General features: G+C 35.7%; 3 protein-coding genes and 1 pseudogene across 4 annotated transcripts; all 4 read left to right on the forward strand.

Annotated features, from left to right (window-relative positions):
- Positions 1-1,342: 1,342 nt before the first annotated feature.
- On the forward strand, positions 1,343-11,181 carry LOC129574299 (constitutive coactivator of PPAR-gamma-like protein 1). The gene is made up of 13 exons (XM_055456100.1): positions 1,343-4,304; positions 4,969-5,067; positions 5,574-5,854; positions 6,045-6,491; positions 6,641-7,060; positions 7,190-7,494; positions 7,599-7,851; positions 8,001-8,289; positions 8,373-8,620; positions 8,854-9,184; positions 9,272-9,383; positions 9,959-10,473; positions 10,562-11,181. The coding sequence occupies exons 1-12, from the start codon at positions 4,193-4,195 to the stop codon at positions 10,431-10,433; spliced, it is 3,372 nt and encodes a 1,123-aa protein (XP_055312075.1). The 5' UTR covers positions 1,343-4,192; the 3' UTR covers positions 10,434-10,473; positions 10,562-11,181.
- Positions 11,182-19,722: 8,541 nt separating this feature from the next.
- On the forward strand, positions 19,723-21,821 carry LOC129574300 (zinc finger protein 37-like). 2 transcript variants are annotated; one of them, XM_055456101.1, is made up of 2 exons: positions 19,723-20,025; positions 20,261-21,821. In XM_055456101.1, the coding sequence occupies exon 2, from the start codon at positions 20,264-20,266 to the stop codon at positions 21,308-21,310; it is 1,047 nt and encodes a 348-aa protein (XP_055312076.1). In that variant the 5' UTR covers positions 19,723-20,025; positions 20,261-20,263; the 3' UTR covers positions 21,311-21,821. The 2 variants fall into 2 exon arrangements, with proteins under 2 accessions (XP_055312076.1, XP_055312078.1); XM_055456103.1 differs by having other exon boundaries at positions 19,723-20,018.
- Positions 21,822-22,880: 1,059 nt separating this feature from the next.
- Positions 22,881-24,758, forward strand: LOC129574301 (zinc finger and BTB domain-containing protein 41-like). Its single transcript, XM_055456104.1, has 2 exons — positions 22,881-22,942; positions 23,248-24,758. The coding sequence occupies exon 2, from the start codon at positions 23,251-23,253 to the stop codon at positions 24,334-24,336; it is 1,086 nt and encodes a 361-aa protein (XP_055312079.1). The 5' UTR covers positions 22,881-22,942; positions 23,248-23,250; the 3' UTR covers positions 24,337-24,758.
- Positions 24,759-25,758: 1,000 nt separating this feature from the next.
- The window catches only part of LOC129574302 (probable cytochrome P450 6d4), a 1,690-nt pseudogene continuing 1,285 nt past the window's right edge, over positions 25,759-26,163 (forward strand).

The raw sequence follows: 26,163 nt of genomic DNA on the forward strand, positions 1-26,163 counted from the left end.
ACTTAAAAATAAGCTCATTTTCATCCTTGGACCAATTCATTTTGCCAATCTGTTCGAATGAATTTTTATTCAATTGAATGAATAATGACTAAGTGAGGTAAGTGAATCGATGAATAAATATTTTAGCGAGAAATAATGACAAAAATATCGAAGAAAGAAATGATTGAATCAATTGTTTATTTTAAAATTGAAACATTTCTTTATACACAATTTGGTCAGATATTTTTTCCATATTCTTTGTTCAAAAATATCTGGCAATGTGAAAATAAAATCGGTTGAAACTGAAAAAATAATTCAAAAATCAACGAAAATGTCATGTCAATGTAGACAACGAATGAACGAGCCTTATCAATTGTGACGGTGATCGTGACAGTCGCATTTTTTTACATTCAGCTTTGAACACGACAATTTGACACATTGGCCGCTCCAATACATACACGACAATGCGGGGATAATACACGCATTCTTTTGCCACAAACACATGACCCTGCACATGTTGACGTTTCAAATTGGAACCAATTTCGAATTGGACGAAAAACCATCACATATGTTTTTTTTTGGATACGTGCAAAATACAATTTCGCACGCAATACACATGATCTTTTTGTGTGATGGGAGACCACATACGGCAAATTAAATGGTGGGAAAATTGGATGTACATGATTTGGTACGGTATGGTCATTCCGATTCTGTTTTTTTTAGCAAATAAAGAATTGATTTTTGAATGAATTTTCTGATGTTTTGTACACAGAATCGCGATCTCTATATTTGTAACTTCGCTGTTTCACTTGAAAAAGAATCAATTGCAATTTTAATAAGAGAAAAAGAGAAAAAAAACTCGTAAAAAATCGAAAAAAATTGATTCTTTTAAAATAAAAAATTGAAAACAAAAATTCCGGCTCAAAATTTTGTTTGTAAACAAATTACAAAAATTGCGTAGCCTCACCTCACATAGACGCGAATAGTCCAAAGAGCAGGCATCTCTCTTTCTCTTTATTTTCTCTTCCCTTCTCTCTTATCTCTCTCGCTCACTCAAATAATTTTTATTTTTCAAAAAAAGAATACAAGTATTTTCGTAACTAGCCGGTTTCAACGAGCTAATGCTAGTTAAATTCATTCACGACACACAATCGTGTTAAGCATTCGATTCATACAGTATATATATATATTACAATATCCATACGAATCAGATTTTTCGCTCATCGGCACCAAAAAGCCATACTCAAACACTTGTATATTGTGTATTGTGTGTGATACGGGGGCTCTCATTCACTTTTACACAACACAAAAATTCTTGGTGCGCGCGGCGAAACCGTTCAATCCGTATTCAATCAACAGTACATATATGCGCCATACACACACATACAGCGACACACACGCGAACTGTTCTGTCTTCGTGTGACATTCATATTGGGCACCGTTTATTTTTCTCTCGATGCATAACAATCTCTCTTTCATATTCAAATATTAAAAATAAGAACGAAACAAACGAAAATACACTGTACTGATTGAGTGTGGTTGTCGCAATAAAAAAAAATCGTTTTCATCTAATTGGTTAAATTGATTTTGAGAGCAGCCGAAAAAAAAAATAAACGTCTAATACGGTGTCCTATAGACTGTGTTATTTTGTAGGAATAAAAAAAAGTGCTCCGTTCATAAGGAGAAAAGGAAAAAGGAGAGAAAAAAAATTGCATAAAACGTCGACCGAAAAAGAAGAAGAGCCACATACAGAATTTATTGACTTTTGTTGGTGAACATCGAGTTGGTGACTGTTGTAAGTGTGAGAAAAAAAAAGCGGAACCGATTCAGCAACGTATCGAACGAAAAAGTTTGACTGAAAACTGTCAGATCATACGATGTGAATGATTAATTCGTGTATGCACTAAGCAATCGATAGCGCATATTTTTTTCCATTTGATTTTACTCTTAGTTCCTCTTCACAAACAAACCGTGAATGAATCGATCGGTGTGAGTATATATGCAATTTTCATGTGCAAAAAGCGAGAACTACAGAAGAAAAAAGCAAAAAATCATCGGTCATAAGAGCTTGAACGAAGGGTATAGATATCCAAAGTAGTGCAAATCATCAGGCTCATAAACCAGAGCCCAGTGCGAATCAATTTCGTGAATAAGTGAACGAGCGAGCGAGTGAGCGCGCGACACGCCGGTCACACCGATATATAATTAAACGAGCTGCTATTTTTCTTTCTTCTCGTTCTTCATCATCATCATCGTCTCGTTCTCGGGTCGGTCGTGATATTCGTTTGCGGTGTGTGATCGGTCGTCTCTGTTTTTCTGCTGCATTCCTTTTCAAACCGAGACAAACGAAGCAGCGCGTTTTTTTTTTCTTCTGTTCATTCAATTTCGGTGTGTGGTGTCGACACCGATGCGGTTTCAAGTGAATCCGACTCTATTCAAAATACATACCATTTTTTTCGTTCGCCTGAACTAAATACACCGACCGCGAGCCGAACGAGCAAAAGAGGAAAAGAAATAAACGAACGAATAGTTCTATCTTGTTTTTATTGTGTTTTTGTTGCTGTTGATTTTGGTGTGAAGTGCGCGGCAGCGGCGGCGGCGACGACGACGGCAGCGTTGACAGTGTCTGTGTGCGTATCGTGTTGGTTTTCCGTGTACGTATGGACTTAAGACAGACATACAAAGTGTAAAGTGCAAAATCGGGAAAAGAAGAGCAACGAATGAAACTAAACACACAATTTGATTCCAAGAGAGCGCAACATATTTACAAAACCGAGACACCAAAACGGTACGGGCAAAATAGTCGAAACGGATAGTGATTAGAAGGAAAACCAAGAGAAATATAACAAGAGAGTGAGAAGAAAACACATACACACGCGATTTGCTTATCACCGGTCACCACAAATCAATATACACAAACTGTAAAAAAAGACATTGACAAAAAAAAAGAAACGTTCAACGAAAAATCAACACAAGAATCGTGCTTCCTTTCTCTTTTTGTGGACTTTTTTTTCTGCCTTATTGCGGCGTTTGACAGCAGCAACCAGACGTTGACCGATGGCCAACCAACAAAACTAAAATCGTTTCAATCAACAAATTCAGATTGGGAAAAAAAATCGGTTCAATGCAACATTTGAACTAAAAAAAATCGTTTCCGCCAATCGGCAAACTGTAAAAAGATCATTTTCAAAAGCAACCAGCAAAAAGTCAGAATTTTTTTTTTTCAAAAAAGTGAACTAAAAAAAACGACTCGGCCATTTCACCGGCATTTTGCATCAATCAAATCGATTTTCAGTGTTTCAGTGTGTGTCGATCTGTGTGTAGAATTTGCGCTACAATCTGTTTTCATCGATGCGTCGATCGAAACATTAATTCACGAACCGAATCGAACGAGTGAGAGAGAGAGAGAGAGAGAGAGAGAGCGAAAAAGACAACGAAAGCGGCGGTGGCGGCAACGTTATGTACAACTAAGAATCAGCATTATGGTTAATCGAAAACAGAATCCACTTGCAATCGTGTCGTGACAAATGAAAGCAAAATAAACAGGCCACATCAGTGACAGTAGTTGAAAAAAAAAAAAAACAATAATAACAATAAAAACGGCCACCACTACCACTACCACAACCATAACCACACCAACAATAAATATTATAAATAAATCTGTTTTCGGTTGGAACCAATTCCACCGGATTGACAAAGTCATAGAAGTGAAAGAAAAAAAAGGAGTCGCGAATCGTTGACTTTTTTTCGTGTTGAGTTGTTATTTTCCTCGCCTTATACCCATACACTTTTTTTTTGTTCGGTTGATGCATTGCCGCTAAATAAAAGCGGTGTTTTAATTTCTTCTGCATTCGTGTACGGTATTCCGAATGAAATTTTGTGTGTGTTTTGATTGTTCGGCTTGGAAATTACTTCTTGGTTAATTTCTTTGTGTTTTTTTTTGCCTTCTTCGTGTGTATATGTGCGAACAATCATTTTTTTTTGCTGCCATTCGTCATCAATATTTTGACATATGTGAAATAGAATAATCATTTATCGGTCGATACCGGGCGCATAGACACAAACCAACAACTTTTTTCTTTCTGGTTCGAAGAGAAGAGAGACAACAGCAAAAAAATCGAAACGTATAGTTGTCACTTGCGAAAAGACTGTGAAAAGATAAATTGTGTGATATATTTAACGAGGTAAAGTGAGCGATAGATACGCAGCAAACATGATAGATACAGCCGATCTGCAGGCATTTCTTGAGAAAATTCAAGGAGGCACCATTCCAGTGGACTTACTGAAAATTGGACAAGCACATTATGCACAATATGCAAATGCAGGTACGATGCTCGTTGGTTTTTTTTTCTTCTTCTTTGCACAACATTTTGTGTTCATTCTTCATTGTAAGCCGACAACGACGACGTCGTCGTCGTCGTCATCATCGGTGAAAAGAGCGTAAGAGAGATAAAAAGAAAGAGAGACAGAGAGATGGAAAGAAGAAATGCGTTTTTATGCAGCTCCAATTTGAGATAGAAAATACTCATAGTCCATTACAGCCACTTCATTTCGACCGCAACCATGTATTCGTTCCATCCACTTACACGTACACACTAACAGCCATAACAAACATGCACAACAATCGACCGCACCGCAAACATACACTTTGCTCTTCGTTCCTCTTTCGTTTTGACACATTCAACCGTAACAAAGTTAGGTTAGGTTATTTTTTGCACACACCAACTTCTTTTTCATATGTGCTCACTCACTCGTTCTCGCTCTCTGTGTGTATCTCTCATTGTAGTTGTCGCCACTATCTACTTCCAATTTGATTTCAAATTCGATTCTTTTTTCGCCGCCACACGATTTTTTTCCGGTTAAGAATGAGTTTTTGTTTAGAAAATATGACGATAATGACCATTTGTATAGACGATCCCAATTTGATTGGACTGAATTATTTTGATGATACTTATCATTTTTATCTCTTTCATTTATTTGTGTTCACAGCATCGAAAAATAAATACAACAACAGTCATCATGGAAAATTTCGAATTGCACTTGATATCGAAGACTGTCTGGACCGGTTCTATGGCGGTTATTACTCAGGTGAGAGGGAAATATTTATTTCATTCATATTTCATTGACAAATATGTTTTTTTCTGAAATTCTTCGATATTTTTACGATTTTTACGGTGTATTTCTTGATATTTTCGAACATTTTTTCCTTGTTTTATAATATTCTTTTTCATTGAAAGAAAAATTGAATAGAAGAATAATATATGAAAGTTTGAAATAAAATCAAGCCCAGTTGAATATGACTTTTTATTCACCCATCTTTGTTCATCTGGTTCGTTTCCGGCTTATCATCTGGTCAAAAATGTATTAAACATTGCAATGAATTTGAATTGCAAGTTGAAAATTAATTGGGAATTTGTCAATTCTATTGAAAAAGAATTCGAAGAGGAATTGAAAAAAAGAACAAATTTCGAAAATTGAGGAAAAAATCGATTTAATCTCATTATTATTAGTAATTATTTAATTTATTAAATAAAAACAAAACAAGTGAATCGATGCCCAAAAGAAACTAAATTAATCCCAAATGTACGATTTAGATTGGGCGTGCGGTGGTCAATGGAATCGTGCCTATCAATTTGTTCGATTGTTGGTCGATGCATTCAATGCAGCGCACATTGAATTGATTGCATTTTTCGATGGTACGCTGAAAGAGAATAAGAAAACGCATCCGGATCGTGTGGAAATTCGCCAAAAGACCATATCCGTATTGAAGCATATACGAATGATTGGAACGCCACCGCCGAAAATTTGGTGGATTCCACCGTCTGGTCTTCGAACATGTTTACGTAATGCTCTACGCAGTATGAATGTTATTGTGGTGAGTATTTTGTGGGTGTGTGCGTCAGTTTTGCTTTTGAATTGTGGGCGTTTGAAGAATTTCTGCAATTGACACTTTTGTGTTAAATTCATAAGATTTGGTTATGTCCCGTTTAAAACCTCTTTTTCTTTTGCCAAAATCATTTTTTCGACAAAAATAACTCAATTACCGTTTTTTTTTCTCCGACCAGGTTCAAACGGTATACGACCATACAATGGAATTAATCGACTATTTTCACGAATACAAATTGGATGGCATTCTTGGTTTGAATGCGGACTATGTGATTGCAAACACATCCAAATATTATAGTTCTCATGATCTTCGGCTGTCATACAAAGGTGCATTGGAGACGAAAGAGTATTTGGTCTCGAAATTGCTGTCGAATTTGAGCTTAACACCCGATCATCTGCCGTATATGGCGGTTTTCCTTGGCGGCTACATTCTCATCGATGAAACGATGCTGCGTGCGATTTATAAGAAGATTAGCATTGATTTTACCACCGATTTTGAGGGACGCATTCGAAAATTGGCGGAAATCATCCGTAATTCACCAACCAACGACATCGATGAGTTTATTCGTCATTTGGGATTGGAAGAATGGGCCAAAGAACTCAAGGAATCCGTTGAATATTTCAAGGTAATTTTTGGACATGTTTTTCTTCATCGCATTTCATTTTATAAATTTGAGCCAGAACATTTGGGATTTAGCATTCATGAATAACTACAGTCATTTGATTTCGCAGTTTCAATTCGTTCGATTTTTAAAATGTAAATTTCTTCTTCCAGCGAACGGCCCGTTTCTCTACCAGTAAAAAGTTCTTTTCGGGCAAGCGAAAGGTAGTGATTGAAATTCAGCGTATCAATGAAAACACACCGATGGCACCGTTAGCATCTGAGACAAGCGAGGGTGATGAAATTGCCCGAAAAATACTGCAAGACGTAAGCAGTTTGGTGGATGATGCCGAAACGGTAAACGTTGCATCGGCTGAGGCATCGACAAGTGCTGAAACGGGTGCAGCTGGAACCAGTGATAACAATCAAAACAAAGCGAATGGAAGTCAAGGTGGTGCGGTAAAAAAGTCATCGACTTTTGTGTATGCATTGCCGGGTGAAGTGCTGAAGACATCATTGAATCGCCATCAACGCGGTATCATGGATTCGCGCATTTACCAATTGCTGACCAAAAAAGAAATCATCCTACCTCAGGTGCGATATCACATTCGAAGTCACATTTAGTGTTTTAAAATGACTTTCAAAAGGAAATGAAGGAATTTACTAACCGTTTCAATTGAATCAATTTTATTTCGATAATCGTTTGACTATTAATTTCCATAGATTTTAGAGGATGAGCAATACCGTGAAATCCCATCGATTCATCTGTTTTATCGTCCAGCTCGTCAGATGATCTATGCGATTCTCTTCAATTTATACCATCAGAAATATTTGTGTTCAAAAACGTTGGGCGGTCAAGCCAAAGATAAATCAATGGCCGCCAATCGTTCGTCATCGTCGTCGTCATCTGCATCAATTGTGCCCGATGTGCTGGTGTCCGAATGGATGTGGTCACCACAAAATGAGTACAAGAAAGCCGATCAAGTGGCAGCTGTACAATTACCTTGGGCAGTGCCCACCATTCAACGGTGAGTGTTAATGGATGACGCAATACGGTTTGCAATTGGCCATAGAATATCGTCTCGAATTGGCTTGCAATGAATGGTTCTCATGGTTATTGTCTTGTTTTCAGTTTATGGTTTGGTATGGCATTCGAGGATAAGCAGCGTCGTATGAAGGCATTTTTAACCGTGATGCGGTCCGATACTCCGTTAATGTTAAATCGATCCTATGTGCCACAGCATATGTTGGTGTTAGCCTGCGTTTTGCGCTACATCATTACCAGTCCGGAGCGAAAAATTCTCAGCCGCTTGGAGCTGGATGCATTTTTGGCCACCGCCTTTTCGCCCGACATCAATAACGTAGATTTTACACAAGAACTTGTGGTACGTATCGTGAGACAGAGACAATTTGATTTTTGCTATCGGAAAGACCATTCGATGTGAATGAACTTTATTTTGTTCGAAAAAAATACAAATGTTGTGCTTCAAAGTCCAATTTTGAACAAGTGCATGCGTTTTTCCGTCTTTTACAGCTTCCAGGTGTTCATTTACGTGGCGTTTATTTGGCTACTTTATTCATGCAAGGCGTTGAAACCGCATCGTTGGCCAACGATGCTTGCGGTGTACCGCTGCCATGGGTCATGACCAATCCATGGATTTTTTTCGATGGCAAATTGTTTCATTTCAAATTGAAAATGTCAACGTATGTTCCAACACTTCGTGATTTATGCGACAACCAAATCGATATCGTGCTCAAAATTGATCGCTTCCGTAAAGCCATTTTAGAGGATGTCGAACACTATCTTCTGCCAGCTCACATGGGTATGACCGTTTTTCTTTTCTTTCCCAACCTTATCGCTTCATTTTCTTGCCGCTTTTTATTTAAATTTTTGTTTCATCCACAGACCCATTGTATCGAGCCGGTTTCATTCAAAATGCTTCCATGCCACAAGCGTACGGCAAAAATCCAATTCATTCGATTGCAAACATTCCACAAATGGCCAATGGATCATCATCAGCGTACTACAACTCCGTCATTCAACATCAAGTGCAGCAACCACATCAGGGCTCACCGAACTACTTTGGCCATGTGTCTGGCCGAAATAATGCCAATCATCGGTTCAATAGTAAGGTACAACAACAACAGCATGAGGTAAGAAACTCCACACACTTCAGCCCATTTTTTTTCAATGAAAAAGCAAAGAGTTCTCCAAACGATCACGAAATACACAGTTCTATATTGCCGTTGAATCGAACATTTAATGATTTTTTCCACAGAATGTTTTTTTTTTTGTTGAAAATGACGCCATTCGATTAAAAATGAGTTTTTTTAATGAATTTTTTTTTTGTTTGTTTAAAAATCATTTCGGTTTTTGCTTTTTACAGCATTTAATGGGCGGCTATCAATTGAAAGTTGGTGGTGTTGTTGTGGGTTCATGGGCTGGTGGCAGCGTACCAAATCGTAACAGTGGGAATGGTGTGCAGGCACGCTTGAACCGTGCTGCCGTAGCAGCTGCATCTGGTGGTGCGGTTGCCTCGCATCTCATGCGCTATCCAATGAATCCACGTGGCCGGGTCGGTCCAGTCAATTTGCGTTTGCAACGTAATTTAGGCGCTGGACAGCATATTGCATCGTTGGGCCGAACCATTTCACGTAATACATACGGCAACAACAAAGTCAATCGACAGAGAAATCGCAATCGTAATCGCAAAAATGGTACGTTAATTGAAGATATTTAAATGCGAAGCTACTGTTGCCGGTTTTTTTTAAAATCATTAATATGAGACCGTTAATCATTTACAGATCGCAAGAATCAAAAACCGGCCACTGACAACCCAGAAAATGACGCTGATGAAACGAAGTCATCCGAATCAGATGCTGCCAAAGAGGGCCAAGATGCGGAAAATGGAAATGGGTAAGTGAACTACGGACTTTTATATCCAAGATAAGTACTGTTTTTTGCTTGGGGTAGATTTTGAATTGGTCCAAAATGATCTCCGGCCATTATGGCTCGCTAGATCGCACAAAATTAAGCCATGTACTACCATATACCCGGTTCGATAACTCCCAAAGGTCAGAAAAATTAGCACTTTTTTGTGGTAAATTTTCCCGAGATTAAAATTTGAAAATTAGTCCGAAATAGGTCGAAATCGTTATGGCTCGTTAGATCGCATAAAATTAACGATCTGGACCTACTTCGGACCAATTTTCGAAATTTTTTTCAAAATCTAGCCCGAGCAAAAACAGCACTTGTCATGGATATTATTAAATATGAAGTTTTAAAATTTTAGTCGAGTTCCTTCAAATTGAAGACGATTCACGCTTTTGGATTCTTCGAATGATCGAACTTTGAATTTATTCCAAACAAATAGATTATCTGCATCATCTTACACCAACAACCAAATTACAATTTTGAATTGATTTTATTCGTAAAATGTTCTATTATTCGGTTTGTTAACACCTAAACGTATCTCTTATTTTTCAATTTAGAACAACAAATCAAGCATCAAATCTCGCAAAATCGATGTGTCACGAAATCCTCAAAGAGGAAGAAGATGATGAAGTGTCATCGATTGATGATGTATTGAATAAAAAGCATGTGGACGATTTGCTGGACGAGCAAAATGGTAACATAACTGCCAAATTGACAAATTTAACGCTTAACGAAAATGCCACCGATGCAGCTGTTAACGGCAACACTATTACCAATGAAAGTGATGGTTTAGACACTACGACAACACCTACGACAATGATGACAAAAACGACGACGACGACAAAGAAAAAGTCAAAGAAAGGAACGAATAGTATTAAATTGCCGTCAACGGGCGTGGAATGCGATTCAAACGACAATAAATTGGACAATGACAGCACTGGAATTGCACAGCAATACAGCAATACAGGTGCTCTGGACGCAAGTGATGATCAGTCAAGTATCAAGGACGATGTGGTCGATGTGCATGCATAAATTGCACACAAACAACCATTATATACCATTGATCTAAAGTGTGAGTGGAGTTTGTTTTCCACTTTTTGGAATTATTAATATCCAAATGGAAATCTAACTAAAAATTTGGTTTTCCATTTCAATTGCAGTGTCTTTCAAAGTCAACACCATCTCAAACACAAAAGAAAAACAACCACAACAATCCATTTAATGATGTTACGAAAAGGAATACAACTCTCGATGTTCCCCTTCCCTCCAACAACCAGCAAGAAAAACACCTCATTTTTCCTCTAAATAATTTGATTTGTGAAGAACTCATCAAATTCAATTGATGCCCGAAAAAAAAAATTAAACAAATTATATCAAATCCAATCATATATACTAATCGCATGATTTAGTTTGCAGAAAATAACTCTAACATTTACTGAAAATAAAATTTAGCATCAAAGCAGCAAAAAAAAATGAGAATAAAATAGTGGAAAAAGCAAACGATTTAGTTAGAAAAGAGCGCAGAACGAAATGTTTCGTTTGAAAAAAATATCTATACACACACGCAGTTTGGGCACAGCAATACATTATATTTAGTCGCTTTTGAATTTAATTTTCATCTCTAATCAAAAAGTATAAAAAAAAATACAAGCAAAAGCATATATTTTATTTGCATGAAAATAAATAAACAACAACAATTATACTACACATAATAAAAATTTAACCGAATTATAGAATATTTGTGAATCCGATCAATAAAATTGAGATGGAGGAAAAAAAATGCAATGCTTTTTTCCGCAATAAATTGTCTTTTTGAATGGAAAGTGTTTATTGGAAACAATTTATTTTTTTCGGAAGAAGAAGAAAAAACTAAAGAGAAAAACAATCATTCGAATGCAATTTTTTTTCATTTTAAATTTTGAACATAGATTCTGACACCAAAAATTTCAGTAGGGTCAGACCAAAAATTCATGATGGGGTCAAAAAACAATTTGCAGGGTTTGCGAAAAGAAGTGAAAAAAAATCCTCACATTTCAAAAATCAATCAATTCTATCTAGTAAAAAATTGGTTTTGGGAACAAAAGTGAAGATCAGCCTGATCAGGATGCGTCAGAATCTACAAATTTAAAGGGAAAATCTGAATTATTCGAAAGAGAAAAAAGATTAACAGAAAAAAAAACAAAATTAAATAAAAATTATCGTGATGAAGCTTCGAATCCGTCGAATCCTTCATAATAAAAAAAGTCATATTTTCCATTTGAACGTTATAAACTAAACTAAACAAATCGATTATTCGAAGAAAAAAAAGCCTTCGAGTAAAGGAGAAAAAAAACATTGATAAAACAAATCCGAATTTCGATTGGTCAAAAGAGACGAATTAAATAAAAAAAAAAACAGAGAATCATTTCAGCATAGATATTCAGGTTACAGCTGAATTCTCAGTAACTGAATGCAGTGACTGTTTGCGTTGCTGTGAGTGAGCGGGCACTCTACATTCAAGCGCAGACATGCATATACATTGGTTTACACTTAATCGGAGTGAGTGTGCTTGCAAAGAGGAGAGAAGAGAAGAGAACGAACGAAATGTGTCGCATCGAGCGATGCTAGTGAATGTCCACTTGACACAGTGTCAGTATGGCGAATATTTACTCTTTATTTCTTCGAATTGTTGTTCCTGCTTCTTTTTCTTCTTACAAATTTGTCAACAGCACAAACGGAAGAAAAAGAATCAAATTTAAAAGTTAAACAGAACAATGTTTGATTATTGGTTTGTTGTGTTTAGTTTTGGAATTTAACTCTTTTGGTTGTGTTTGTGGTGCTAACAAATTTGTTAAAAGAAAAAGAAGAAGGAACGAACGATTCGAAGAAACAAATAGTAAGTATTCGCCACACTGACACTGTGTCAAGACGACGTTCACTCAAATCGTTCAATGCGACACATGTTGTTCGTCCTTTTCTCTTTTCTCCTCTCTCGCACGCATACTCAAAATTGAGTGTAAACCAATGTATATGCACGTCCGCACTTGAATGTAGAGCGCCCGCTTACTCACAGCGACGCACAGTGACTGCATTCAGTTACTGAGAATTGTAAACTAAATATCTATGCTGAAATGATTCTCTGTAAAAAAAAATGATCGGTTCAAAGAACCCAATGAATTTACCAATGTTGCTTCTTTACTTCAAACGTGATTTTTTTTAACTGTTTATTCTTCCGTTTCGCAACCTCCCTGTTTGAATTAGATTTAAATAGAAGATACCATACAATAAAAGTGAATGGAAGTAAAAACCGTATGAAATAAGGGATAACCATTGTTTAATAAGACATACAAAAAAAAACTGAGAGAATGAAAAAGGAGAGAAAAAAACAAGAATGGATTAAGGGCAATAAAATGACTCCTTTTTGCGTAAACGAAATACCATGAGCAAAAAGCCTTCGAGAGTAATTTTTTTTTTTTGCAAAAACAAATTGAAGTAACATGGAAAAAGAACGAATGAAAACAGAGCGAGAAAGGGAGAAAGAGGGAGAGAGAGAGAAACAGAGAGAAGGAGAGGAAAAATTCGACCGACAAATTGTAAATGTGAATGGTGCCTTCAAGGTCCGCAACCAAATGAAAAAAAGCGAATCATTTTACCATTAAGTCAATTCAGTTGAATTCAATCACCAAAATTGGCTGGATCAACTCTGTGTTGAAATGTCATTTGGTCACTCACAACTGGATGCGTATATTTGTTTGAAACCATCGTAAATTGTCAAAAAAAAAGCGTGAACAATTTTGAAGAAGAAAAAATTGAATAAAACGTAAAAATAAAACAAAATAAAGTGCTTTGAATTTTGTGAGAGTGTCAAACTGAATTTTACCGTATATTTACCGAACTGCGACGGTTCACTTTTTTTTTTTTTTAATTCGAGAGAGAATGTGTCAAAGAACAGAAAAAAAAATCGACGAAACGCTTGCAAAGGAAGAAATGACGAAAAAGAATCGAATAGAAGACGGAAACAGCATCATAAGGTTATGAAATAAAAGGCTCTACAATTGATTCACTGATATCAGTGTGTAGTAGTAGTGCCTGTACCAAATGTAACAGAGAAATATGCATTCGTGCCCGTTGCTTTCTGACATATATTCGACCGCTAGTAAAAATGATTAAAACAAACACCAAATATTAACACACAGTTTTCGATGAACACACAATTCGAAATGTGATTTATATAAGAGACGAGAATAAAACAAACAAATAATACTTTTACGCATGACATGGGCGTGCGGTAAAGTAAAAATCGGGGATTCGCAACTTGCGAGACAATAAAATTACGGCTTATTTCCGATTTTCGGTTTAAAAAAAAATAGCGAAAAAAAACCCAAACAGAAATCGGTTGGCGGAAATCAAACAGCCACACAACTTCTTGACTTGAGAATCAATACGAACCAAATGCGTATGAAGAATGAATAAAATTACGTGAGAGAAGAGAAATAACACAAAAAAATATAAGAGACCAAGTCTGTGATGTTATGAATATATTTTTGTATATTTACTTGTTAAATATTGTTACGACGTAATGAAAAAAAAAACTGAGAACACTAAGAAAGAATATAAGGATAAACAAACACACGCATTTACACAGAATACACACAAAACAGCAAAATAATAACGATTTATTGAAACAATATTATCGAGAAAAATCGAGATACAATGAGATAATGACATGCGAGGTAACAGGAAGTAAAAAGGAGAAGAAGAAAAAGAGGAATCATGGACACGGCAAACCGTTTAAAAGAAATGAACGTGAAACCACAACACAATACATTATATTTAGCAAATCGAATTCAACGACAATACTTCAGCACATACAAATGGTGAGAAAAACAAATCAGGCCGCAAATTATCGAATCCAATTTCCCTGAAAACTGGCCAAAGTGTGGCAATTTAAATGGATTTTCAGGAAATGCCCTTCATTGACCTCTTTGCCCTTCATTGATTACTTGAATGAAATCCTCCATTCTTCATATCCTTAATAAATTCGAAAAAAAAACCTTTGATTTTTCCAAAACTGAATCTCTTTGCGCATAAATCTTTAGCAAAATCTAAAACCTTTGAAAATATTCCCAAAAACAGAGGCAATCAATTGTCATCATTACTTCCGCCTGAACCAATTGTGCATAAATTGCAACAGAATGTTCGATGACGATAGAAAAAAATCACCTCGTGATCGATGTGTGTGTAAAATTGTGTTTTTCTACATTTAACATGTGACTCATCGCTTTGGCCATGTTTAATTGGCCCAAGTGTGTATTTGTGATCGCGCTACCACTATTGTTAAGGTTTACACATCCGAATGTTACAGCAAAAACAAAAAAAAAACAAAATGCTTTGATTGCGTTCAATGCAAACCGAGAACAGAAAACAAACCAATAACAATGAGAACCATTCATTGCAAGCCAATTCGAGGCGAAATGTGTGTTATTGTATACATTAGAAATTTAAGTGAAAATGTTAAATAAAAAAAGAATCAATGTTATGCGAATCCGATGGCACCACTGTCGATGCGATATATGCGGTAAAATCCGATCGATTGAATCTCATTGAAATTATTCACACTGACTGCCTCGAACAATGAGAAAATACCGAAGCTGTTGTTGCAAACTGAGTATTGCATCAGAATCATTCAACAATACTCAGCGTTGATTTAAATCGATGATTAAATGTTGAAATTTGATAATTTTCAAAAAGGAATACAATGGAAAAACTGGAACTTTTTTCACTCCTGTTCGATTCACCGGATAATGTTTTGGGAAAATCTATGTTTTGATCAATATCAGTTGGATTGTTGGGGATTTTTTTTTTCAGGTATGAATAATCGGAATTCGTGCACGGGGCATTGCCATTCAGAATTCAAATTTCGGGGCAACTCAATGCATTGGGACGGCAAAAAGGACGATTTGCATGAAGCGGCACTGCTTTCGATTCGAAAGCATATTCGAAAGTTTCGAACAACATCCAGATCCGGCGCCGTGCTTGAATTCATTCACCTTCTGCAGTCAATAGGTCATTAGCGTATTTTTATACGAAAATCTCGATCAATAATCCATTTTTTATCAAAATTTAAGCCATTCTTATCAAGAAAATGACGTGACAAATCGTCGTTTAAGCACAAAACATGCAACTTTTGTCAATAAAAAGTAGCAAATCGAGTCTTTTTGCCAACCGAAAATAAACACATCTGTTTCGACATGCAAATTATTTTGAGTCAATCAAATAATTTTACCCAGAAATGGAGTAAATGTATATCAATTCATTGTATTGTCTATACTGCGTACAAACCGGTATATATACATGCATTGATATACCTTTGCGTTAAATAACGCGTTCGCTGTCACTAAAGTATTGGCTAACGTGTGCTCTCAACGCAAAGGTATACGTTTAAGTATATACCGATACACATTTCCATACACTTGCGGTAAACGATGAACCATCTCTGATTTTACCCAAGTAAAACCATCAATGAGACCAACAACCAAATATTTCCAAAACATCTATTGACTTGTCCAAAACAAAAGCATTGTCCAGGTGATGAGAGCAGAAGAAATAACATTTTCTTCTCTGACAAAGAAACAAAAACGAAAAACTGCGGGCAATTTTAATATTCACTCGCAAATGGAAACGAAGCTGGAAATTAAAAAAAAAAAAAAAACAAAAAACAAACGGCTACAAGTACTGAATTGGAGACTCTGGTCTAGAGTTTTCTGTGCCGAATAAAATTAACGACGATAATCGATGTTGAAATTCAGACAAAAATAAAATAAACTGCTTTAGAAAGCGTAAGTCATTTGAAACAAACGACCATTCGAAAAAGCAAAATGATGAAAAAGAAAATATTTGTTACGTGAGCCAAATTCAAAACTAATTTTCCCAAGAAATAAATCAATCGAAGAGACAAGAAGAATGATGAACAGAAAGTGAATTGAATGAAAAAAAATGGAAAATATTATTTAACACTGTCACGAACAAGCAAACCAAAAAATGTCATTGCAAAACTAAAACAAAAGCGAAAAAACATGAAAAATACACAAAGAAAATAGAAAATGCTCATTGAACGTTGAGATAAAAATTTAAAGATGAGGCATTTTGTTTCACCGCACAGGTTTAAAATGAGACAGGATCGTTGTTTGAAGTGTCACAACACAGATATTTGGTCGAAAAATTGTTGACGAAAACCAAATCGATACGAAATACGATATTTCTTTTCAAAACACACACATACAGTACGAGTTTTTAAATACAAAAATCAAATGGAAAAAAATAAAATAATGAAGTAAAAAAAATTAAAAATATTTCGAAAATCAAATGCGATTTCCGTTAGATGTCAAACAGAACAAATAGAGAAATAAATAGAAAAGTCAATCAGAATGTAACTTGATTTGATTCAGAACTATTAGCCCTTCGCTTTAGCCCTATTAGCTACCCTCGAAAATACACACGATTTCAATGTTTGATTAAATACACGTACAGTGTATGACGTACACAATGCACGAGAATTAATCTAAATCCAATCGAAATTGAACCAGATTGAAACGTCTGCCCTTCGAAAGCATTTAGTTTGTGTTAAAAGCATGAATAGGCTTGAGAATTATGACCCGAAAACTAGCTTCTTCTACCCCAAACCCATTTCAAGAAATTTTATTTACCAAAAAGAAAGTACGAGCTATCATTTCAAATTCAAACGAAACAGAAATTAAAATCAATTGTTTGTCATTTGAATAAGAGAGAAAAAGTTCAAGGGTGAATAAAATCATGGCTTAAGCCATGGATAGAATCATTACCGAACGAAACAAAAATATACCGTTGTAGTTTAGTTTGTTTAGCCGAAAAAAGCCGTTTTGTTCAACACAGACGAGAAATTCGAATGGTATGTATCACATAGTCGGAGGCTTCGACTCGGGGCAAGCATTAAAACCGCATTAAATATGGTCAAGAGATAGATGAAGTGAAAAAGAAATTAATGTGCGTAGTGACACAGACGCAACAAATTAGTAGTTTAAAAAAGGAATAACAAAAAACAAAAGTATCTAATCAACAGCGAAATAATCAAACATAAATGTTCAGAACAGAAAAAAAATTGACAAAAAAAAATCGTGCATAATAAATAGATTTAAAAAAAAATTTATTCTCAGAATAGACACACACACACACACATAGTAATCAACAAAAAGACTAACTTGTTTTGCATGTTTCGTTTTTTTTAGTATCCACAGATTTAATTCTTAGTTGAAATGATGAGAGCTCTGTAGCTTTTCTATCGCTTTTTTGTTTTTTCACACACAAACCCACACACACATATATATACGTATATTTTACGACGCAGTTACAGTGCGCAATGAATAGGCCGTGTGTTAGATTCTAACACTGTTAGAAACAGGAAACATGGACAAATATCAAGACCGAAATTTTGCCAGAAGAAGAAAAAAAAATACAATAGAAAATGTATATCAGTAAATGAAATAGTTGAATGGTCATAGTAGAATCGTTTCAATTGGAATTTCGACCGTTATCAAATTTTGCATGATTTTTAATTCAGGATTTTCAAACTCTTCAAAAAAACTTAAAAATTTCCCATTTTAAAAGTGAGAATAGGAACTAAATATTCGCTTTTCTTGGAAAAATGAAAAATTCTCTCCATTTTTTTTTTTGCAAAAACAAGAAAGAAAGAATCGAAAGCATGACAAATCTGTTTTTAAAAATTGAAAAAATCCTTCCAAAAGAGCAACAAAATCATTCATTATTTGCCAAGTGTTCGATTTTCCATACAAATACCCAAGACAATTGACATTCTTTTACTCGGAGCAGATTTTGAAAAATTTCAAAAATTGGTTTGAAATGATTCCAGGTCATTATAGGCCGTTAGATTAGGCCATGTACCACCATTTAGCTCCGAAAAGTGGAATAAATTTGCATTTTCTTCAAAACTTACTCGAGAGTAAATCTGGCGTGAATCTAACGACCCATAATGTCCTGGAATCATTTCAGACCAATTATTGAAGTTTTTCTCTCGAGTAAAAAAACACCACTTATCTTGGGTAAAAATGTTTGGTTTTTCGAACTCTTAATGGGTTAAAACGGAGAAAGGAGACAAACAATTCTTTCCACTGACTTCAAGGAAAAAAACTATCGATTGGCCAAAAATGTTGACGATAATGACAACACAAACAAAAAAGCAGCCGTAAAAATTGCACTAACTTCAAATCTAACACTAACCTATTGTCTAATTTTAATTTTCAAATTACCCTCCCCCATTTTCTAATGATTAAGTCAAAGAAAAAAATATTTAAACGAATTGCAGAATTTAGAGTGTTATTAATAACAATAGAAATGAATATGTATGAAATAATGAGTTCAAAATGAGAAATTAAGAAAAAAAACAAAGTATAAAAAAATCGCATATTTAGCAAAATCCCTGAAAAGTAAATCAACATGTAGATTTCGAACACTGTATTGCCTTTCTTGGATATAATAATAATGATATAGAGTTAAATGCGCCAAATATCTGAAACAAGCGCAGCCTTTTGGCATTTTTTTCTTTGGCTCTCCAAATGAGATAATTTTAAAAATAATCGAATCTTCACAGTTTGAAATAGAGCTATCGTCAAAAAGTTATAATAAATTCAAAATCGTTCACACAAAATCTTCTTCGAACATCACATTAGAAAATACTTTTAAAATTCATTCGATAACAAAGAAAACGTTTCTTCCGCTTGTTTCGGCAAAAAAATTTCACCCTCTATGAATCCGTTAAAAACAATAACATTGTCCCCCATTAAAAAGGAAGAGAGAAAAAATAACACCGTTTTTAGAACCGAAATGGTATAAGTTAAAGCCCCGTCATATGCATTAATATAAACATATATTCAGAATTTAAACACACACAAAAGTAAATGGACACCAAATACAAAACGGCAGTCAGAACTCGTATTCAAGAAGAAAAAAAAAATATGAAAAAAATAAACAAAAAAACAACAATTACAAAATGTATTCGGATTTTATAAAACACATGAGAAACGATTAAATAAAATTCATTGAACTTATGTCTTTATTGTGGGCGTTTCATTGAACAAATGCATTTTTTTGGCAGATTTTGTATTTTCAGGATTTTTGAAGAGTGGAACTTAAGTGAATTTTGGTGACGATTATTCCAACTGTGTTCGGATTGTAAAAAAAACACTCTTTGTATTTATTCGAAATTCGGATCCATTCTAAAAAATCCTTAAAATAATCCATGACGTATAGAATACTCTGACTTGGCGTGATATTGTGCAATCAACGAGAATTTACATTTCGAACGACTAAATCATCCATAATTCCCAATGAAATGTGAAAAATGAAATTTAACGGGCGATTTTGAATTGGGCTCCGAATTTGCTCAAAATAGAGCTATTGATTGACACAAGTGTGATAAAAGTTACCAATACAAATGAACGCAAGCATGGCAGCAACGAAGCCGCTAGTTGTGGTGCTGAGTTTGCTAGAATATTCGGAGAGTCACACAGTGAGGCAGACATTTTGGAAGACGACACGCAAAGAAAAATCAATTGAATTTTCAGCAGAAAAAAGGCATCGACGGACGTAAGTGGTGAATATTTTTCATTTGCTTCGATTTTCAGCTCAGAATATCCGCCATTCTGTTGTGAAAAAAGTAGAATGAATAGTATTTTATGCGAATTCTCAGAAATGGCCTAAGACACAAGTGTACATATTTTGTGTATAGTTTTTTCTTTGCCATACATGCGACAAACACGTGTTTTTTTACATTGAGTTGGTTCATTTGTTCGTGTGTTTTATTTTTATTTTTCTCTTGATTCCATTAGGAAATGAACCCGTTCAAAAGTGGTGCTGATCGACGCTGCAAGCGAAAGTCAAAGTCGGGAAAGGTTGAAATCAAACAAGAGCCGGCGATTAAGGAAGAGCCCAATGGTGATGATGATGTCATAAACATACCTCGGCCAAGAGTTGATGGAAGATATCGTGCGAATCACGAGGGACCGTTCGACTTTGGCTTTGACTTCGATGAGGTAAAGGATGAGACCAAATGTGAAGAAGAAGAAGAAGAGACGGGCAAAGAGAAGGACTCGCAACCATGTGGACGATCGAATGAGAGCGCCGCCAACGATGAAGACAACGAACAGCCTATGGGTGATGCAATCGATGTGCAACAATCGAAACCAGTCGGTAGTGGGAAGAAACGGAATGGAAGCTCCAAAAGACGGAACCAACGAACGATTCCCAGGAATCAAGCGGCCAAAAATCCAAAGAAGCACAAATGTCATGTGTGCAATCATTTGGCATGTGACAACTTTGACCTCAAAGTACACTTGCGCACTCATACTGGAGAAAAGCCGTTTCAGTGTGATGTTTGTTTGAAGTCATTTTCCAATCATAATAATCTGAACAGGCATAAGAAAACGCATGGCCAATTCCATTGTTCACAATGCAATCAAGGATTTGAACAAGAATCAGCCAAGATCGATCACGAAAGGCTCTGTAGTCGCCAGCAATTCGAATGCGACATTTGCGGATATAGTGCATTGCAAAAACAACATTTGACAGTTCATATGCGGATCCACACCGGGGAAAAGCCGTTCGAGTGCACAATTTGTTTCAAATCATTCATAACAAACGCTAATCTTCAAAGACATTCCATGGCGCACAAAGATGAACTGCCGAATGCTTGTGCGGAATGTGGTCGACGATTTGCCACTCCGGACGATAAGCAATCACACGAAACGAGCTGCCAACGAAGTCCGTTTGCATGTAATCAGTGTCATTACAAAACTGTTTACAAGACTCATTTCAAGCGGCACATGCAATCAAAACATGGAGCTAAACGGTCGATCGAATGTGAATTTTGCGGAAAATAATTCGTTCAACACATGTATTTAAATCAGCATTGGTTCACAGCACACAGTGACCAATTCCCGTTCCAATGCTCCAAGTGCTTCGGAGGATACGCAACCGAAGGTGCAAAAGAGGTTCATGAAGATAGCTGTGGCCACCGTCAGTATCAATGCCATTTGTGCAAAGAACTGTCTCGTTCCAAACATTCCAAACAAATGTTGACGATTCACATGCGAAAAGATCACACCGGAGAGCGGATTTAATGCAAAGTATGTGTAACAAGCTTTACCAACAGAAGTAATGCCAATAAACACATGAAAAAAGTTCACCGTTTGAAGAAGAACAAGGTCACACATTCCATAGATTTGTCAAAGTGTAATCGACATTGAAATCAATTCCTTCAACCCAAATAATAATTTCATACAGAATTTCATTTTAAGAAGATTCAATATTTTCTAACGTAAAATACGCTTGGTTAGATCTTTAGATTTAAGCTCCCATTTGTGAATGAAATAAAACCGAAATAAATTTGAATCAAGATAAAAGGAAAGAGAAGTCTTCTCCGTTACAAAGATAGTCGTCCTTGATGTTATGAGTTTATTTTCGCAGCATTTTTATAGTAATACGACAAAAACACGAATGGCTTATGAAACAAGTGTGATGCATTGATAAGATCAACTCTGCAAGTTGAACAAGTCATCGACAATCGAATTTTGTTCGTTTTTTTGGATAAGGTTCCAGTTTCAAGGTTCATATCGTTTGTAATTCTCATTATTCAATCGTTTGATTCGAATCGATTGAGACACGTTTTTCTGCTTCTTGCTGAGTTTTCAGAAAATATCACAATATTTCGGATGTGTTCTATTAAACGCGGCCGGAAATATTGAGCAAAAGACACTGGACCATCTGAAATGCAAACATTTTCCTCAAAACCAAAACATTTTAAGTGTTATATACATGTCATATCGTTTCTGGTGTTTCTTCTGCTCCATTTCATGTCAATTGACGTAAAAAAAGCATGTTAATCCGAAAAACATTCAAATTGACTTCGGTTGGCTTGGAAACTATGCCGTTCGAGATACAGACTAACTGTCGATGAACATCGCATCAATGCTTCAACCCGTGCGATTTGGCTCTGAGTGAAACACGTACACGCACACGCACACACGGCTTCGTCAATAAATCATCGAATGAAATTTGACTCCAAACTGATTGACATTTGAATGCTCTGGAGAAAGAAGCGTATTTTGTGCTCGCCCAATTGAAGTGGAAGTTGGAATTAATGAATTTTTTTCTCCAGAGAACATAGAAAATGTTGACAAAATTAAATGTTGATTTCAAAAGATTTTTCAAAAGTAATTTGGATTCGAAACAGATAAATTGTACAGGAGTTCAACCGATATTTTTGAATTGAGCTCTGAATTTGCTCAAAAGAGAGCTACCAATCGAGATAAAGTGTCACTTTGCGTCGTTGAGAACTTAACGAAACTCACCAACACAAGTTGCTCGCTTGCGCATGTGTAACTTTTAGCTTTGATGCTGATGATTGCGTTGTACGTTGTTCTAGATTGTTCTATCAGCCACCGAGTGAGGCAGACATATTTAAAGATACGCGAGAAAAAAAATATTTTCAGCAGGAAAAATCGGCGACAAATGTAAAAGCTAAATATTATTTATTTATTTATTAATTTGCATGTCAATTTTTGAGAATTAAATTGTGTGATTCGTTCATAAATATGGAAATCATAAAAATCAATCGATGCTCATAAAATTTGGTAATACATAACCCAAATTTCGAGCTTATGCACTCATTGCACATGTTGTTGGTACTTTTTCTTTGCATGGACACGTCAAGCACGTGGTTTGCACTTAATTGAATCACCTTTCATTATCATTGACTTATCAATACTGTTTAAATTTTGATCATCGATTTTTGTAATTGTTCTGCCGAATCCAATAGGAAATGAACACATTCAAAGGTGTTTCTGGTGGACGAAGAAAGCGTAAGTCAAAGCGCTTAAATGTTGAAATCAAGCAAGAGCCGACGATTAAGGAAGAGCTCAATAGTGATGATGACGTCATGAACATACCACGGCCGAGATTTGATGGAAGATATCGTACGAATTACGAGGGACCGTTCGACTTTGGCTATGACTTCGATGAAGTAAAGGATGAGATCAAATGTGAAAAAGAAGAAAAAGAGACGGGCAAAGAAAAGGACTCGGCACTTTGTAGACGATCTAATAAGAGCGCCGCCAACGATGAAGACAACGAAGAGCTCATGGGTGATGAAATCGATGTTCGATCACCGCAACCAGTCGGCAGTGGGAAGAAACAGAAAGAAGGCTTCAGAAGACGAAACAAACGAACGATTCCCAGGAATCAAGCGGCCAAAAAGCAAAAGAAGCACAAATGCCATGTGTGCAATCATTTGGCATGTGGCAAGTATGCACTCAAAATACACTTGCGAATTCACACTGGAGAAAAGCCGTTCGAGTGCTCAATTTTTTCTAAATCATTTGCAAGAAACGCTCATCTCCGAAGACATTCAATGACTCACAAAGATGAACTGCCGAATGCTTGTTCGAAATGTGCCCGACGATTTGCCACTCCAGACGAAAAGCAAAAACACGAAACGCGCTGCCAACGAAGTCTTTTTGCATGTAATCAGTGTCATTACAAAACTGTTCAAAAGGGTCATTTAAAGCGACACGTGCAATCAAATTACGGAGCAAAAAGATCGATCAAATGTGAATTTTGCAGAAATGAATTCACCAAAAAGTTTTTTTTAAATCAACATTTGTCATCAACACACAGCGACCAATACCCATTCAAATGCTCCAAGTGCTTCGGAGGATACGCCACTGAAGATGCAAAAGAGGGTCATGAACATAGCTGTGGCTACCGTCAGTATCAATGCCATTTGTGCAAAAACTATCGCCGATACAAACATCATTTGGAGACACACATGCGAAAAGTTCACACCAGAGAGCGGATTCAATCAAGGGGGAAAGTACTAGATTTGTATAATTCAAGTAATGCGATCTAGTACAAAAATAATCCCAAATAATCCTTCGGAATTCTCCATAATTCTCAATAATGCGCAATAATGCTATGCATAATGCCAATAAACAAAAGTGAAATACAATTATGTTTAGCTATTGGGTGTTGGTATTATGCATAGCAATATTGAGCATTATTGAGAATTATGTAGAATTCCGAAGGATTATTTGGGATTATTTTTGTACTAGATCGCATTACTTGAATTATACAAATCTAGTACTTTCCCCCTTGGATTCAATGCATGGTGTGTGCAGCAAACTTTGCCAAAAAAAGTCATGCCGATCGACACTTGAAAAAAATTCACCGCTTGAAGAAAAAATAAGTCACCATTCCATAGATAGTAATTAACTTTGAAAAGAATTTCTCATGATTCTGTTAAATAGACCCATTGATAAAATTAAATACAGTTAAAACACGCTTTCAATTTAAAAATCCGAGATCAGTTTCAAATAATTTTTTGTTTTTTTTTTTTACCGCAAACAATCCATCAATACCACTTTTTGAAGAATTGCACGAGGAATTCAGTGCAAAAAACACTGAACACATACAATCAGTATGTCGACAAAATGAAATCAAACTTGAAAAGTGATCCATCTTCGTTTTGGCAATATGTTAACTCTAAAAAGAGCACTGATAACGAACGTGTATTACATTTGGGATAACAAAAGCAAAACGACTATCTTCATGGGACGAACCACCAACCCAAATTAGATGCAATCTTAAGGAATTGTATCAAGAGAAATATATTTTCATGAAAAAAGCTGAAATTCATGAAAAACCATAAATAAAAGATCAAAATAAAATAACTCTCCCTTGAGTTGATCAATCGAATCCCCGGCAAATTTTCAAGCTTTTGGCTTCTGTGAATGATGGCACTTTTTCACTTGCTAAAAATTACATTTCTTGCATCCAAAAAAAATAAATAATCAAGTGAAATTAATCGTTCAATATGTTTCTGAATCTCGATCAAAGAGATGAATCTCTTAGCATGTATATGAATTTTTAAATGCTAAAACACAGTCTTCATCAAAAAAAAAATTTAGAAATCGAATGTTCAGCAAACTAAAATTTTCTTAGGGAGAAAGAACTATTGGTATATTTGCTCTATTGACGAGTATTGACAATTACACTGCGTTCCGTAGTGATGACAATGAAAATCTAAAAATCTTCTAAAAAATGAATTCAGTTTCTTCATATTTTCATCTTCAAGACAATTGAATGAGCATAATGAAAGAACTATGAATGAATTTGATTCCACGAAAAAGTGGCTCATTTTCGTTTCATCTGATAAGTAAACTTAGTAAATTAGGCCTTGAAGTCGCGATCATCTATCATCGATCAATCTTCAATTGAAAAACCAATTCCTTTTAATTATCGCATTTATCTCTAGTTTTATGTTCTATTTTCATCCGATAGATATGGAATGGATGTGATTGGAACGGTGGGCTTTGGCTTAGATGTGAATTCAATCGATGATCCAAATTATTCATTCCGTGAAATTGAAAAACAATTTAGCAATGGGGGTTTTATCAATCGCATACGGCTGATTGGAGCTTTCTTTTGCCCAAAGTAAGATACTATTCATCTGTTCTATTATCATTCGTTTTCATGCACATCGTCATCAACTTGGTTTTATTCATTGTTTCAACATTTGATTTCAACGTACCGTTACGCACAACTTGATTGACACTAATGTAATTTTTAATTCAAATGTAATCTTTGTTATAGACTCCTCGAAAGTCTGCGAATGTCGTCGATGTCGCAGCAATTCCAGGACTACATGGTTGGAATTGTGAAAGATACAATGGAATAT

This window comes from Sitodiplosis mosellana, unplaced genomic scaffold (assembly GCF_009176505.1).
Source record: "Sitodiplosis mosellana isolate CC-2019 unplaced genomic scaffold, AAFC_SMos_1.0 Smas_scaffold_6162, whole genome shotgun sequence".
NCBI classification, from domain to species: domain Eukaryota; kingdom Metazoa; phylum Arthropoda; class Insecta; order Diptera; family Cecidomyiidae; genus Sitodiplosis; species Sitodiplosis mosellana.